The sequence below is a fragment of the Pseudorca crassidens genome, chromosome 10, assembly GCF_039906515.1.
Source record: "Pseudorca crassidens isolate mPseCra1 chromosome 10, mPseCra1.hap1, whole genome shotgun sequence".
NCBI classification, from domain to species: domain Eukaryota; kingdom Metazoa; phylum Chordata; class Mammalia; order Artiodactyla; family Delphinidae; genus Pseudorca; species Pseudorca crassidens.
Genome location: NC_090305.1, coordinates 41,416,644 through 41,431,698, shown reverse-complemented (window position 1 = coordinate 41,431,698; position 15,055 = coordinate 41,416,644). Strand labels below are relative to the sequence as shown.

At 41.4% G+C, this 15,055-nt stretch overlaps 1 protein-coding gene across 1 annotated transcript; it reads right to left on the bottom strand.

The window, feature by feature from the left end:
* Positions 1-14,513, bottom strand: LOC137232147 (HLA class II histocompatibility antigen, DO beta chain). Its single transcript, XM_067753430.1, has 5 exons — positions 14,407-14,513; positions 1,972-2,241; positions 1,228-1,509; positions 680-790; positions 1-465 (listed from the first exon to the last, which is right to left on the bottom strand). Exons 1-5 carry the CDS (start codon positions 14,495-14,497, stop codon positions 422-424), a joined length of 798 nt encoding a protein of 265 aa, XP_067609531.1. The 5' UTR covers positions 14,498-14,513; the 3' UTR covers positions 1-421.
* Positions 14,514-15,055: the final 542 nt, after the last annotated feature.

The window sequence follows — 15,055 nt, the reverse complement described above, 5'->3', positions numbered from 1 at the left end:
CTATCTCAGTTTTATTTTAAACGAAAAAGTCTTTTAAAAAACAATGAAAAGGGAGCAGTGACTATCTGAACTTTTGTCTTCTGAAGACTGTGGGGCTGCCTTTGGAAGAGAGAAAGATGGAGATCACGATTTAGAGGGTTAGGGCTGGACCACAGAAAAGTAAAAAGTTTGGGATTGGAAGGAGCTAGGTCTTAGGGGAATTTCTGGTCCTTGGAAATGGGGACTATTATAGACAAGGAGGAGGAAGAAGGGCACAAAGATGAGAGATGCGTGATCTCAGAACACAAGACTCTAGAATCAGTTCAGGACTCCGCCAAGCTCTCATGGAAACGAGTCATCCAGAACATTGACCTCATGAATGTCCTTCACTTAATCCAGGGCCACTCAATCCCTCTTCAGGCTCCAGGGGGAGAAGCTTCTATTAGGACCTTAATGTGGCTGTGGACGAAGAACTGCTCTTGGGACCTGCAGGGACAGTGATAAAGTCCCGTGAGTCCCCCACCCTCCAGCACAGGGACTCAGCAGACAGCGCACCCAGCCAGAGTCACTTACATCTTATCCCAGTGATCCCTGAGAGGTATGATCAGCCCTCCCTGCCTTGCAACTTAGACGTTAGGAAAAGTGGGAAGCGGGGAAAGCCAGGGGGCAGGTGGCAGGGGTACTCCTCAGAGCTCATTACCTTTCCGAGCCCTGGTGTGGATGACGATCCCCACCAGAAGGAAGACTAGCCCAACCAGGAAGGCTGCAATTCCACTCAGCATCTTTCTCCAAGGATATTCAGACTGAGCTCCTATGGAAAACATGTGTTAAAGTGAGCCAAAAGCTCCCAGTATTTGGTGTACCTTCCTGAAATCCCAGAACCTGTGCTGGACACCAATCCAATGCTATCTAGGGAAGGACTACATCTTGGAAGCCAAGGTTTGTACTCATGGAGTTTCTGTTAATGATTCTTATAATGCCCCCCTAAATGCCAAGACCAAAGCATTAGAGGACAGTAGTTCCCAAAGTTGGAAGTAAGTGACAAGGTGATTACACCTCCATATTTCTTGGAAGATCCAAGGATAGCCATGTTTTTTCCCACCCCAACCCAAAGACCCCAATTTCTATGACTCCCTCAGATCAGAGGGAAGAAGAACTAGTGTTGAAGCCAAGATGAACACAGAGGTAACACAGGTCTTGAGTCAGATTGAGCCGAGTTTTGTCCAGAAAGTATAAGCTGATTCTCACTCCACTCCACAGAAACAGGGCTCAGCAGGCTGGGATGATCAACAAGGCAGGTGTAGACCTCTCCAAGTTCAGGAGTCATTGCCAGCATCACCATTGTCTGAAAGGTCCAGTCTCCATTCCTAATGAGGCCAGTGGACATGACCCCCTCTCTCTGTTCCTGCCCATTCCGGAACCACGTGATCTTGATGTCCCCTGGATAGAAACCTGTCACAGAGCAAAGCAGCAGATTGTGGTGTTGCAAGGCTGGGATCCTCTCTGGATACACTGTCACCTCTGGTTGCACTAGCGGGGGAGAGAAGACATGAGACATGGTGAAGGAAATCCACAAAGCCAACACAGGAGTTTCATTAAAGGTTATCTCAGCCCCATATTTCTTTCCCAAATCACCCAAGTAGAAACTGGAAATGTGGGAAAATCTCACCCCCAAAGACTCAAACACTGGATATGTTAGTGTCGCAAGGAGGATTTAGGCTTTATCACATGCCCACAATTGCCCCTTGTATTTGGGAAGACACTAGCCCTTAAAGTCCCTGAGAACTGGGGGTCTGGGACCCAAGACCACCATGAACTGACCCCTGAGGATAGTGAGTGAGTCACAATTGAGGATAGAATGTATACAGACTCCCCTGCTCCTGACCCATCTATCCTGAAGCAGGAAACTGCCCAGTACAAGGAAGAAGAGCCACAGCCAGGCTCACACGGGGGAGATTCCTGAATCCCTGCAGTCCCCACCTTACACCTCACCTTTTCTCCCCACAGTGAAGGGTGCACCCAGCTTGTAGTTGTGTCTGCAGAGAGCATCCACAGAGGCTCTACTCCTTGCCAGTATATCGGGCCGATTGTTCCACAGCTCAGCGTCAGGCTGGCCCAGCTCCGTCAAGGCCACAAACATCCCCAAGTTGCTGTCAAAACGTGCATACTCCTCCAGGTTAAAGATGAATCTGACCACAAACTGCACATTTTCTGTCCCATTGGTGAAGTAACAGTCAGCCTTTGCCTGAATCACAAAATCTTCTAGAAAACCAAAAAAAAGACTATGAACCAGCCCCAATTAGGAAACCCATACCTGGTTTATTATGCCAGACCACATTGATTGGAGAAGAGGTCTTTGACCTCAGTAAATCGGCCAAAGTAGCCTCTGCTCCCCTGGGCCCCACCCTGGTTCCTCTTAGCAAAGAGACATCTATTCTTCTTTGAAAGAAGCCTGAGGTCCAGCCTACCAGGCCAGCCAAACAGGAGACCTGTAACCCAAAGAAGCAAGTCAGAATGTGTCCAGAGACATAAACTTTCATTCAACAAATATTCATTCCTTTGACCAATATTTATAGACTGTTTGCATTTTGCCAGACACTGTGCTAAGTTTCTCCAAGCCAAGCTTTCAGAAGCCCAAGAATTCCCAGCCCTGTATGGAATAGTTCAATAGTATTCTTGCCGTTAGTAGGTTAATTCTATATATTCCTTCTGGAGTAAAGTGAAAGGAGGATGGAGGTGGAGTAAAGAAATGCAGAGTAGGTTCATAGTAGGTGTGAAATAAACTACCCTTCTGCTTTCCACTCACTATGGGTTTTCTCAAGAATTTTCTTCTGTGGACTTCCCTGGTGGTCCAGTGGTTAAGACTCTGTGCTTCCACTGCAGGAGGCACAGGTTCAATCCCTGATTGGGGAACTAAGATTCCAGGTGGCACAGCCAAAAAAAAATTTTTTTTTAATGAATTTTCTTCTGGACATTTTCCTTTGCACGATTACTCAGAGACCTCATCCCCTCTGTTGGCTCTAGTAAGGTAATGACCTCATTACCTCTACCTATGTTGGGTAAAATAGTATTAACTCATGACTTGAAGATGCCTTTTATCATCATCATCATCATCATTGGCCCTGTATGCACAGTTCTAGTGGTTGTAATAATATGGTGAATATAGGGTTAACTTAAACCTTTTCTGGAAACTTTTATATTAAACACTTCCACTGAAGAATGAATTAAAAAATCCAAATCCTTCAATATCCTGTGATAAACCATAATGGAAAAGAACATGAAAAAGAATGTATAACTGAGTCACTTTGCTGTACAGCAGTAATGAACACAACATTGTGATTCAACCATACTTCAATAAAAAATAAATTTTAGGGACTTCCCTGGTGACATAGTGGTTAAGAATCTCTCTGCCAATGCAGGGTACATGGGTTTGAGCCCTGTTCCAGGAAGATCCCACATGCCACGGAGCAACTAAGCCTGTGTGCCACAACTACTGAGCCTGCACTCTAGATCCCAAGAGCCATAACTACTGAGCCCGTGTGCTACAACTACTGAAGCCCGCACCCCTAGAACCTGTGCTCCGCAGCAGGAGAAGCCACCACAATGAGAAGCCCGCGCGCTGCAACTAGAAAAAGCCCGTGTGCAGCAACAAAGACCCAACACAGACAAAAATAAATAAATATTTTTAAAAATAAATTTTAAATAAATAAGTAAAAATGCAAATCCATTCTCCATTATGATTTTCCACTTTCAAAGTACCTTATTAGTGTTGATAGTGATTAGTTTGAAATCTATACTGACTTTCATACAATGTAACTCTTTTCTAATTGGCATGTTCTCCAAAACAATTTAATTTCCCAAAGCTATTTAATCAGTCTTCATAGGTAAGAAAAAGTATGATTGTGTATTGTGGTCTGGATGTTTGTGTTCCCTCCATTCACATGTTGAAACCTCAACCCCCAAGGGTAATGGTATTAGTCGGCAGTGTTGGGGGAGGTACTTAGGTCAGGAGCATGGATTCTTGATGAAAGGGATTAGTGTCCCTAGAAAAGAGGTTCCAGAGAGCTCCCTAGCCCCTTCCACCATGTGATGGCACAGAGAGAAGGTGCCCGCTCTGAACCAGAAAGAAAGCCTTTCCCAGAACATAACCATGCTGCAGCCTTGATCTCGGACTTCCCAGCCTCCAGAACTTTGAGAAATAAATTTCTGTTGTTTATAAGCAACGCAATCTGTGGCATTTGTCATAGAAACCCAAACAAACTAAGGTGGTGATAGTTGTCTTAGATTTGAAGATCTGGACAATTTTAAGAGACAAACTGGTAAATGGACCTGGATTGGTCTCAATTCACTTAAGTTCTAGTTCATTTTACATAGAAACAGACACTTCCCCTCCCTGATCTGCTTCTCTATCAATAAAGACAGGTTTGGATTCACGAACACCAACACTGAGGTAGAGCTCAAAAGCATTGTGTTAGGTAAGAAAAGAAACAGAATGTGATTCATCACACAATGACATTTATTAAAATTTAAAAATACAGGAGGGAGCGGAGTCAAGATGGCGGACTAGGAGGTTGTGGAGATCGTGTCTCCCCACAACTAGGGCACCTACCAGAGGCTGGTGGGGGACCTTAACACCCAAGGGGATAGAAGGAACCCCCAAGTGACTGGGGAGGACATGGGGGAGAGCGAGGGGGAAAGAGAAGTGGAGGTTGGAGGGAACCAGTGCCCCTGAGGGGTGGCTGGGGGAGGGGAGGGGTTTCTGTGCCTGGAGGGACCCTTGGAGTTTCAGAGGACTCGGGGGAACATGGATAGCATTTCTCCTGCCCACTCGGGCCCTGAGTCCTCCACCATCCGGGGACCCCTCCTGCCATGTGGGTCCTAAGGGTGTGGGAGAGAGTGGGTAGGGGAAGAAGAGTAAAGGTGAATGGGGAGCCTGCTAAGGTCTCAGGCCTGATCATCCCTACTCTGAGGCCAGAGGCACATCAGGGCCCCTCCAACAGCACTGAGCCTAATTCCCACCCCCCACCCCAAGGGCTTAAGCATAAGGCCCCGCCCCCACCTAAATGATGCCATTGCCTAAGCCCCACCCCACATAGCCAAGGCCTTTTCCGGCCTTTTTTTCCCTATATTTTTGCTACTCTGATTCTGTTTTACCTTCTGGTTGTTGTTTCATTTATATTTTATTTTTTCTAACATATCTGTTAGTTTTCTAATCTTTTATTATTGTTTACTCTTTGTTACTTTCTGCCCTTTTTTATTTTTTTGCCACCCTGTGCAGCTTGCAGGATCTTGGTTCCCAGGCCAGGGGTCAGGGGTCAGCTCCTATGGTGGGAGCACTGAGTCCAAATCGCTGGATGAACAGACAGCTTCAGACCCCAGGGAATATTAATCAGAGTGAAGTCTCCCAGAGGTCCTCATCTCAGCACCAAGACCCAGCTCTACCCAACAGCCTACAAACTCCAGGGCTGGAAGCCTCAGGCCAAACCACCAATAAGACGGGAACACAGTCCCACCCATCCAAAAAAAAAGAAAAATGAGACAATAAAAAAATATCTTACAGATGAAGGAGCAAGATAAAAACCGACAAGACCAACTAAATGAAGAGGAAATAGGCAACCTACCTGAAAAAGAATTCAGAGTAATGATAGTAAAGATGATTCAGAATCTTGGAAATAGAATTCAGGCATGGATCGAGAAAATACAAGAAATGTTTAACAAAGACCCAGAAGAACTAAAGAATAAACAAAGATGAACAACACAGTAACTGAAATTAAAAATACAATAGAAGGAATCAATAACACAAAAACTGAGGCAGAGGAACAAATACGTGAGCTTGAAGATAGAATGGTGGAAATAACTGCCAAGGAGCATAATAAAGGAAAAAGAATGAAGAGAATTGAAAACAGTCTCAGAGACCTCTAGGACAACATGAAATACACCAACATTCGCATTATAAAGGTCTCAGAAGGGGTTTCCCTGGTGGCGTAGTGGTTGGGGGTCCGCCTGCCGATGTGGGGGACGTGGGTTCGTGCCCCAGTCCGGGGGGATCCCGCGTGCCGCGGAGCGGCTGGGCCCATGGGCCATGGCCACTGGGCCTGCACATCCGGGGCCTGTGCTCCGCGGCGGGGGAGGCTGCAGCAGTGAGAGGCCCGCGTACCACAAAAAAAAAAAAAAAGTCTCAGAAGAAAACAAAAAGAAAGGGTCTGAGAAAATATTTGAAGAGATTATAGTCAGAAACTTCCCTAACATGGGAAAGGAAATAGCCACCCAAGTTCAGAAAACACAGAGAGTCCCATACAGGATAAACCCTAGGAGAAACACACCAACACACATATTAATCAAACTAACAAAAATTAAATAAAAAGAAAAAATTTTAAAGCAGCAAGGGAAAACAAAAAAATAACATACAGGGGAATCCCCATAAGGTTATCAGCTGATTTTTCATCAGAAAGTCTGCAGGCCAGAAGGGAGTGGCAGGACATATTTAAAGTGATGAAAGGGAAAAATCTACAACAAAGATCACTCTACCCAGCAAGGATCTCATTCAGATTCGATGGAGAAGTCAAAAGCTTTTCAGACAAGCAAAAGCTAAGAGGATTCAACACCACCAAACCAGCTTTACAACAAATGCTAAAGGAACTTCTCTAAGTGTGAAGCACGAGAGAAGAAAAAGACCCACAAAAACAAACCCAAGACAATTAAGAAAACTGCAGTAGGAACATACATATTGATAATTACCTTGAATGTAAATGGATTAAACGCCCTAACCAAAAGACTCAGACTGGCTGAATGGATACTAAAACAAGATCCATATATGTGCTGTCTACAAGAGACCCACTTCAGATCTAGGGACACATACAGACTGAAAGTGAGGCAATGGAAAAGGATATCCCATGCAAATGGAAATCAAAAGAAAGCTGGAGTAGCAATACTCATATCAGATAAAATAGACTTTAAAATAAAGACTGTTACAAGAGATAATGAAGGACACTACATAATGACCAAGGGATCAATCCAAGAAGAAGATATAACAATTATAAATATTTATGATTTAAATAAAATAAATATGATTTAAATATCCTCCCAACATAGGAGCACCTCAATACATAAGGCAAATGCTAACAGCCATAAAAGAGGAAGTCAACAGTAACACAGTAATAGTGGGGGACTTTAACACCCCACTTACACCAATGGACAGATCATCCAGACAGGAAATAAATAAGGAAACACAAGCTTTAAATGACATAATAGACCAGATAGATTTGATTGATACTTATAGGACATTCCACCTAAAGCGGCAGAATACACTTTCTTCTCAGGTTCACGTGGAACATTTTCCAGGGTAGGTCATATCTTGGGTCACAAGTCAAGCCTCAAAAATTTAAGAAAATTGAAATCGTATCAAGCATCTTTTCCGACCACAACACTATGAGATTAGAAATCAATTACAGGAAAAAAAAAACTGTAAAAAACACAAATACATGGAGACTAAAGAGTGCACTACTAAATAACCAAGAGATCACTGCAGAAATCACAGAGGAAATTAAAAAATACATAGAAAGGGCTTCCCTGGTGGCGCAGTGGTTGAGAGTCCACCTGCCGATGCAGGGGACACGGGTTCATGCCCCGGTCCGGGAAGATCCCACATGCCGTGGAGCGGCTGGGCCCGTGAGCAATGGCCGCTGAGCCTGCGTGTCCCGAGCCTGTGCTCCGCAGTGGGAGAGGCCACAACAGTGAGAGGCCCGCGTACCGAAAAAAAAAAAAAAAACATAGAAATAAATGACAACGAAAACACGACGACCCAAAACCTATGGGACACAGCAAAAGACTTCCTAAGAGAAAAGTTTATAGCAATTCAATCTCACCTCAAGAAACAAGAAAAACCTCAAATGAAAAATCTAACCTTACACCTAAAGCAACTAGAGACAGAAGAACAAAGAAAACCCAATGTCAGTAGAAGGAAAGAAATCATAAAGATCAGAGCAGAAATAAATGAAATAGAAACAAAGAAAACAATAGCAGTGTCAATAAAACTAAAAGTTGGTTCTTTGAGAAGATAAACAAAATTGATACACCTTTAGCCAGACTCATCAAGAAAAAAAAAAGGAGAGGATGCAAATCAATAAAATTAGAAATGAAAAAGGAGAATTACAACTGACACCACAGAAATTCAAAGGATTATAAGAGACTACTACAAACAACTATATGCCAATAAAATGGACAACCTGGAAGAAATGGACAAATTCTTAGAAAGGTACAATTTTCTAAGACTGAACCAGGAAGAATTAGAAAGTATAAACAGACCTATCACAAGTAATGAAATTAAAACTGTGATTAAAAGTCTTCCAACAAACAAAAGTCCAGGACGAGTTGGCTTCACAGGCAAATTCTATCAAACATTTAGAGAAGAGCTGACACCTATACTTCTCAAACTCTTCCAAAAGATTTCAGAGGGAGGAACACTCCTAAATTCGTTCTATGAGGCCACCATCACCCTGATACCAAAACCAGAGAAAGATATCACACACACAAAAAGAAACTTACAGACCAATATCTCTGATGAACATAGTCACAAAAATCGTCAACAAAATACTAGCAAACAGAATCCAACAACACATTAAAAGGATCATACACCATGATCAAGTGGGATTTGTCCCAGGAATGCAAGGATTCTTCAATATATGCAAATCAATAAACGTGATGCACCATATTAACAAATTAAGGAATAAAAACCATATTATCAGGCTTCCCTGGATGCTCAGTGGTTAAGAATCCACCTGCCAATGCAGGAGACATCGGTTCGAGCCCTGGTCCAGGAAGATCCCACATGCCGCAGAGTAACTAAACCCGTGATCCACAACTACAGAGCCTGCATGCCACAACTACTGAAGCCTGTGTGCCTAGAGCCCGTGCTCTGCAACAAGAGAAGCCACCATAATGAGAAGCCTGCACACCGCAATGAAGAGTAGCCCCCACTCACCACAACTAGAGAAAGCCTGCACGCAGCAACAAAAACCCAATGCAGCCAAAAATAAACAAACAAACAAATAAATAAATAAACCATATGATCATCTCAATGATGCAGAAAAATCTTTTGACAAAATTCAACACACATTTATGATAATAAAAAAAAAAACTCTCCAGAAAATGGGCATAGAGGGAACCTACCTCAACATATTGGGTGGGCCAAAAGGTTTGTGTGTTTTTTTCTGTAATATGGCTCTAGTAGAACTTAGTTGTCTTTAAATTCATTCAAAACAATTTTGTTAGATTGTATACGACAGCTGTCATATCGGCATACATTTTTTAAAAATTATCAAAATTGGTGAATATTTGTGTAGCCATTTTAATATTGAAGATGGAAGAAAAAAGCAACATTTTCAACATATTAGGCTTTACTATTTCAAGAAAGGTAAAAACGCAACTGAAACGCACAAAAAGATTTGTGCAAGGTATGGAGAAGGTGCTGTGACTGATCAAACGTGTCAAAAGTGGTTCACGAAGTTTTGTACTGGAGATTTCTCGCTGGACAATGCTGCACTGTCGGGTAGACCAGTTGAAGTTGATAGCAATCAAATTAAAACAGAAATTGAGAACAGTCAGCGTTATACCATGCAGGAGACAGCCGACATACTCAAAATATCCAAATCAAGCACTGAAAATCATTTGCACCAGCTTGGTTATGTTAATGGCTTTGATGTTTGGGTTCTCTGTAAGTTAAGCGAAAAAAACGTTCTTGGCCATATTTCCGCATGTGATTCTCTACTGAAACATAATGAAAGAGTTCCATTTTTAAAACAAATTGTGATTGGTGAAGAAAAGTGGTTACTATACAATAATGTGGAAAGAAGAGATCGTGGGGCAAGTGAAATGAACATCCAACAACCACACCAAAGGCCGGTCTTCAACCAAAGAAGGTGATGCTGTGTATATGGTGGGATTGGAAGGGAGTCCTCTATTATGAGCTCTTTGCAGAAAACCAAACGATTAATTCCAACAAGTACTGCTCCCAATTAGACCAACTGAAAGAAGCACTCGATGAAAAGCTTCCAGAATTATCAAAAGAAAACGCATAATCTTCCATCAGGATAATGCAGGACCTCATGTTTCTTTGATGACCAGGCAGAAACTGTTACAGCTTCACTGGGAAGTTCTGATTCATCTGCTGTATTGACCAGATATTGCACCTTCGGATTTCCATGTATTTTGGTTTTTACAATATTCTCTTAATGGAAAAAAATTCAATTCCCTGGAAGACCGTACAAGGCACCCGAAACAGCTCTTTGCTCAAAAATATAAAAAGTTTTGGGAAGATGGAATTATGAAGTTGCCTGAAAACTGGCAGAAAGTAGTGTAAAAAAAATGGTGAATAAGTTGTTCAATAAAGTTCTTGGTGAAAATGAAAAATGTGCCTTTTATTTTTACTTAAAAAATGAAAGGCACTTTTTGGCTCACTGAATAATAAAGGCCATATATGACAAACCCATGGCAAACATCATTCTCAATAGTGAAAAACTAAAAGCCTTTCCACTAAGATCAGAAACCAGACAAGGATGTCCACTCTCACCACTATTATTCAACATAGTTTTGGAAGTCCTAGCCACGGCAATCAGAGAAGAAAAAGAAATCAAAGGAATACAAAATGGAAAAGAAGAAGTAAAACTGTCACTGTTTGCAGATGACATGATACTATACATAGAAAATCCTAAAGTTGCCACCAGAAAACTACTAGGGCTAATCAATGAATTTGGTAAAGTTGCAGGATACAAAATTAATGCACAGAAATCTCTTGCATTCCTATTCATTAACAATGAAAAATCAGAAAGAGAAATTAAGGAAACAATCTCATTTACCATCGCAACACAAAGAATAAAATACATAGGGATAAACCTATCTAAGGAGGCAAGAGACCTGTACTCAGAATACTATAAAACACTGATGAAAGAAATCAAACATGACACAAACAGATGGAGAGATATACCATGTTCTTGGATGGGAAGAATCAATATTGTGAAAATGACCATACTACCCAAAGCGATCTACAGATTCAATGCAATCCCTATCAAATTACCAATGGCATTTTTCACAGAATTAGAACAAAAGATTTTACAATTTGTATGGAAAACAAAAGACCCTGAATAGCCAAAGCAATCTTGAGAAAGAAAAGCGGAGCTGGAGGAATCAGGCTCTCCAACTTCAAACTATACTACAAAGCTACATTAATTAAAACAGTATTGTATTGGCACAAAAACAGAAATATAGATCAGTGGAACAGGATAGAAAGCCCAGAGATAAACCCATGCACCTATGGTCACCTAAACTATGGCAAAGGAGGTAAAAACTTACACTGGAGGAAAGACAATCTCTTCAATAAGTGGTGCTGGGAAAACAGGACAGCTACATGTAAAAGAATGAAATTAGAACACTCCCTAACACCATACCCAAAAATACACTCCAAATGGATTAAAGACCTAAATGTAAGACTGGACACTAGAAAACTCTTAGAGGAAAACATAGGAAAAACACTCTTTGACATAAACCACAGCAAGATCTTTTTTGACTCCACCTCCTAGAGTAAGGAAAATAAAAACAAATGGGACCTGATAAAACTTAAAAGCTTTTGCAGAGCAAAGGAAACCATAAACAAGATGAAAAGACAATCTTCAGAATGGGAGAAAATATTTGCAAACAAAGCAACAGATGAAGGATTAATCTCCAAAATACACAAACCGCTCATGCAGCTCAATATCAAAAAAAACAAACAACCCAATCAAAAATGGGCAGAAGACCTAAATAGATATTTCACCAAAGTAGACATTTCACCAAAGTAGACATACAGATGGCCAAGAGGCACATGAAAGGCTGATCAATATCACTAATTATTGGAGAAATGCAAATCAAAACTACAATGAGGTATCACCTCACACCTGTCAGAATGGCCATCATCAAAAAATCTACAAACAGTAAATGCTGAAGAGGGTGTGGAGAAAAGTAACCTCCTTGCACTGCTGGTGGGAATGTAAATTGATACAGCCTCTATGGAGAACAGGATGGAGGTTCCTTAAAAAAACTAAAACTAGAACTACCATATGACCCAGCAATCCCACTACTGGGCATATACCCTGAGAAAACCATAATTCAAAAGGACACATGTACCCCAATGTTCATTGCAGCACTATTTACAATAGCCAGGACATGGAAACAACCTAAGTGTCCATCGACAGATGAATGGATAAAGAAAATGTGGTATGTATATACAATGGAATATTACTCAGCCATGAAAAGGAACGAAATTGGATCATTTGCAGAGATGTAGATGGACCTAGAGTTTGTCATACAGAGTGAAGTAAGCCAGAAAGAGAAAAATAAATATCATATATTAACACATGTACGTGGAATCTAGAAAAATGGTACAGATGAATCTATTTGCAGGGCAGGAGTAGAGATGCAGACGTAGAGAACAGACATGTGGAAACGGAGGCCAAGGAGAGGGTGGGACGAATTGGGAGATTAGGAATAACATATATACACAACCATGTGTAAAATAGATAGCTAGTGGGAACATGCTATAACACACAAGAAGATCAGCTCAGTGCTCTGTGATGACCTAGATGGGTGGGATCGGGGGTGGAAGGGAGGTCTAAGAGGAAGGGGATATATGTATACATATAGCTGACTCATTTCATTGTACAGTAGAAACTATCACAATATTGTAAAGCAGTTACACTCCAATAAAAAAATATTTTTTAAAATACACACAGGAAAACAATGCTACATCTTCCTAAAAGCCACCCTCATACTTAAAGACATACCAGACACATTAGAATGGAAGGGAGGGAGTGAGAATGGAGACAAGGGAAGAGAGGAGAGCGTCCTTGTTCTGATCAGTGATTACAAGGTGCTGTGAAGTCACTGGGGAAGATTAACTCCATTCTGTGCACTTGAGAACAATATAAAAGGACATTCAAATGGGTTAATAATGTAAGTTGATCAGGAAAGATCTCCCTGAAGAAATGGCATTTCAGTTGAGACTTGAAGGATAATTGTTACTGATCTCGAGCAGTAGATTTTCCTTCATTTCTACGTTCAGAGGAACTACTGGACTGAGTGTCAGGACAGCAGCATCCTTCCTGGGTCAGCCAGACTCATCTCGAACTCAGCTAATTTCAAACAATGCTCTAACCTCCAAATCTCTATTTTGTCTTACATTCTAAATAAAAATATTTTAAAAGTTAGTTTTCAGTCAGATCTGTGTCAGAGTTTAGATCTTACTGATTGTGACTGTGTTGTTGTTGTTCAATGGATATCATAAGCTCAGAGAGGTTTCTGTTCTCCAAGAATAATGATCTCCTCACACCCACCCTCCACACCCCTAGGTTTGTTCCTCTTTTGTGTTTAATGAGACTTTGACGTTCAAAGGAGTTCTGTTTTTTAGCATGTTATATCCTGTTTTCTTCTGATAAATATGTTTTCAGAATGTAATATCACTTCATGTTTGCATAGCTTAACTCCTCAGCTAGAAATATAACAGCAGTAAATACATGTACCTGGTAACACGAGGACAGGCATTCAATTTCTAATACATTCTAATACATCTAATACATGTATACCCTCCCTATAACCCCAGTTAATAATAAAAATTTACAGAAGATTATTCAAATACCTGAGTTTTTTTTAATACTTGTACAGAGGAGTACATAGGACAATGAGTGCATTAAAATGTAATCCAAAGTAGTAGTAAAATGTAATCCAAATCCAATCCATATGATTGACTGATACCATGTATACTGTATCTTTTTCTGATTTAATAAAAAGTACATTTACATCTGAAAAAAAAAAGGTGGGGGATTTCCCTGGTGGCGCAGTGGTTAAGAATCTGCCTGCCAGTGCAGGGGACATGGGTTTGAGCCATGTCCTAATACAATTTCTAATACATTCAATTTCTCTCATTTCTCAAGATCGCTTCGTACAATCTGACCATATTATAGGGGCTTAAAAATGTCAAATGAAGCAACCTTCGTTTCCAAGTTCTTTTATTCACATATACCTCAATTGGATACATATGGAAACAGTCACAATCATCAAACTCCTGGCTGAAGGATAGCAGCTATTCTCAGACTGCCTCCATTTATTACAGCTCTCCAGACTGACATTAATACCATAAGGACCCTAAGCAAGCAATGTTTCCCTTTTTCCTGCCTCCGGACTCCTTGAATCCGTGGCTGTGGGACAGGAAGACCCTTTTCCTGCCGGTCCATTGCATGTGGTAAAGAGGGAAGGAATAATTTCCTGTCAAAGGGAAGAAAACTCTCTTTGAACCTAGAAGCCCCTTCCGGTGTGGACTGGAGCCTGGACCTGTAGGGAAAGGCCTTCCTCCCCCACGCCAGTTTTTGCATGTACACATGAAAGAAATCACTGTGTCCTTACCTGGAGCATCTCTGCCTTGAGTCATGGAGGAATCCAGCCTGACTACCGTCACTAACAAAGCCACCACCCAGGGAACCCAGCTAGAACCCATTCTGGAAGAAAACAAGCGAGACAGAAAAATCGTCCACCTCTTCAGAATGGGGCTTGCCCACACACAACTCAGTCAAAAATATTCATGAAGAATAGAGATACCTTTCTGGCCTCCCCAGGATTGGAAACTCCTCACATGGATAACCAATCAAGACAGAGGGGCTTTGTGTCATTAGGTGCTGGGTAGAATACTTTCATAAAGTAGTTACCACTCAAGAACTGTTGACCTGCAGAATCACTGGCAGCAGTTTAGGTACATGGAAACCGGCTAGGAGAAAAAGGTCTTAGAAGAACTGGGCAGATTGTTTATCATGGATCTTACTATCCTCATATAGCACTGTCCCTGGCCTGCTGTGACTAATAGATCTCCATGCCGATGGGGTCGTTCACATTGCCAACAGAGAGTGTGTAAATAAAGAAGATAGTAGACAGCATTTTGAAGCATGGACCTTATGAAGAGTTAGGGAAAGGATTATCAGAGAAGAAATTGAAGAGACTGAGAATTACCTGAAGAGGATTTCCTGTAAACCAAGACAGGGGGAAGAAAAAAAAAAAAAAA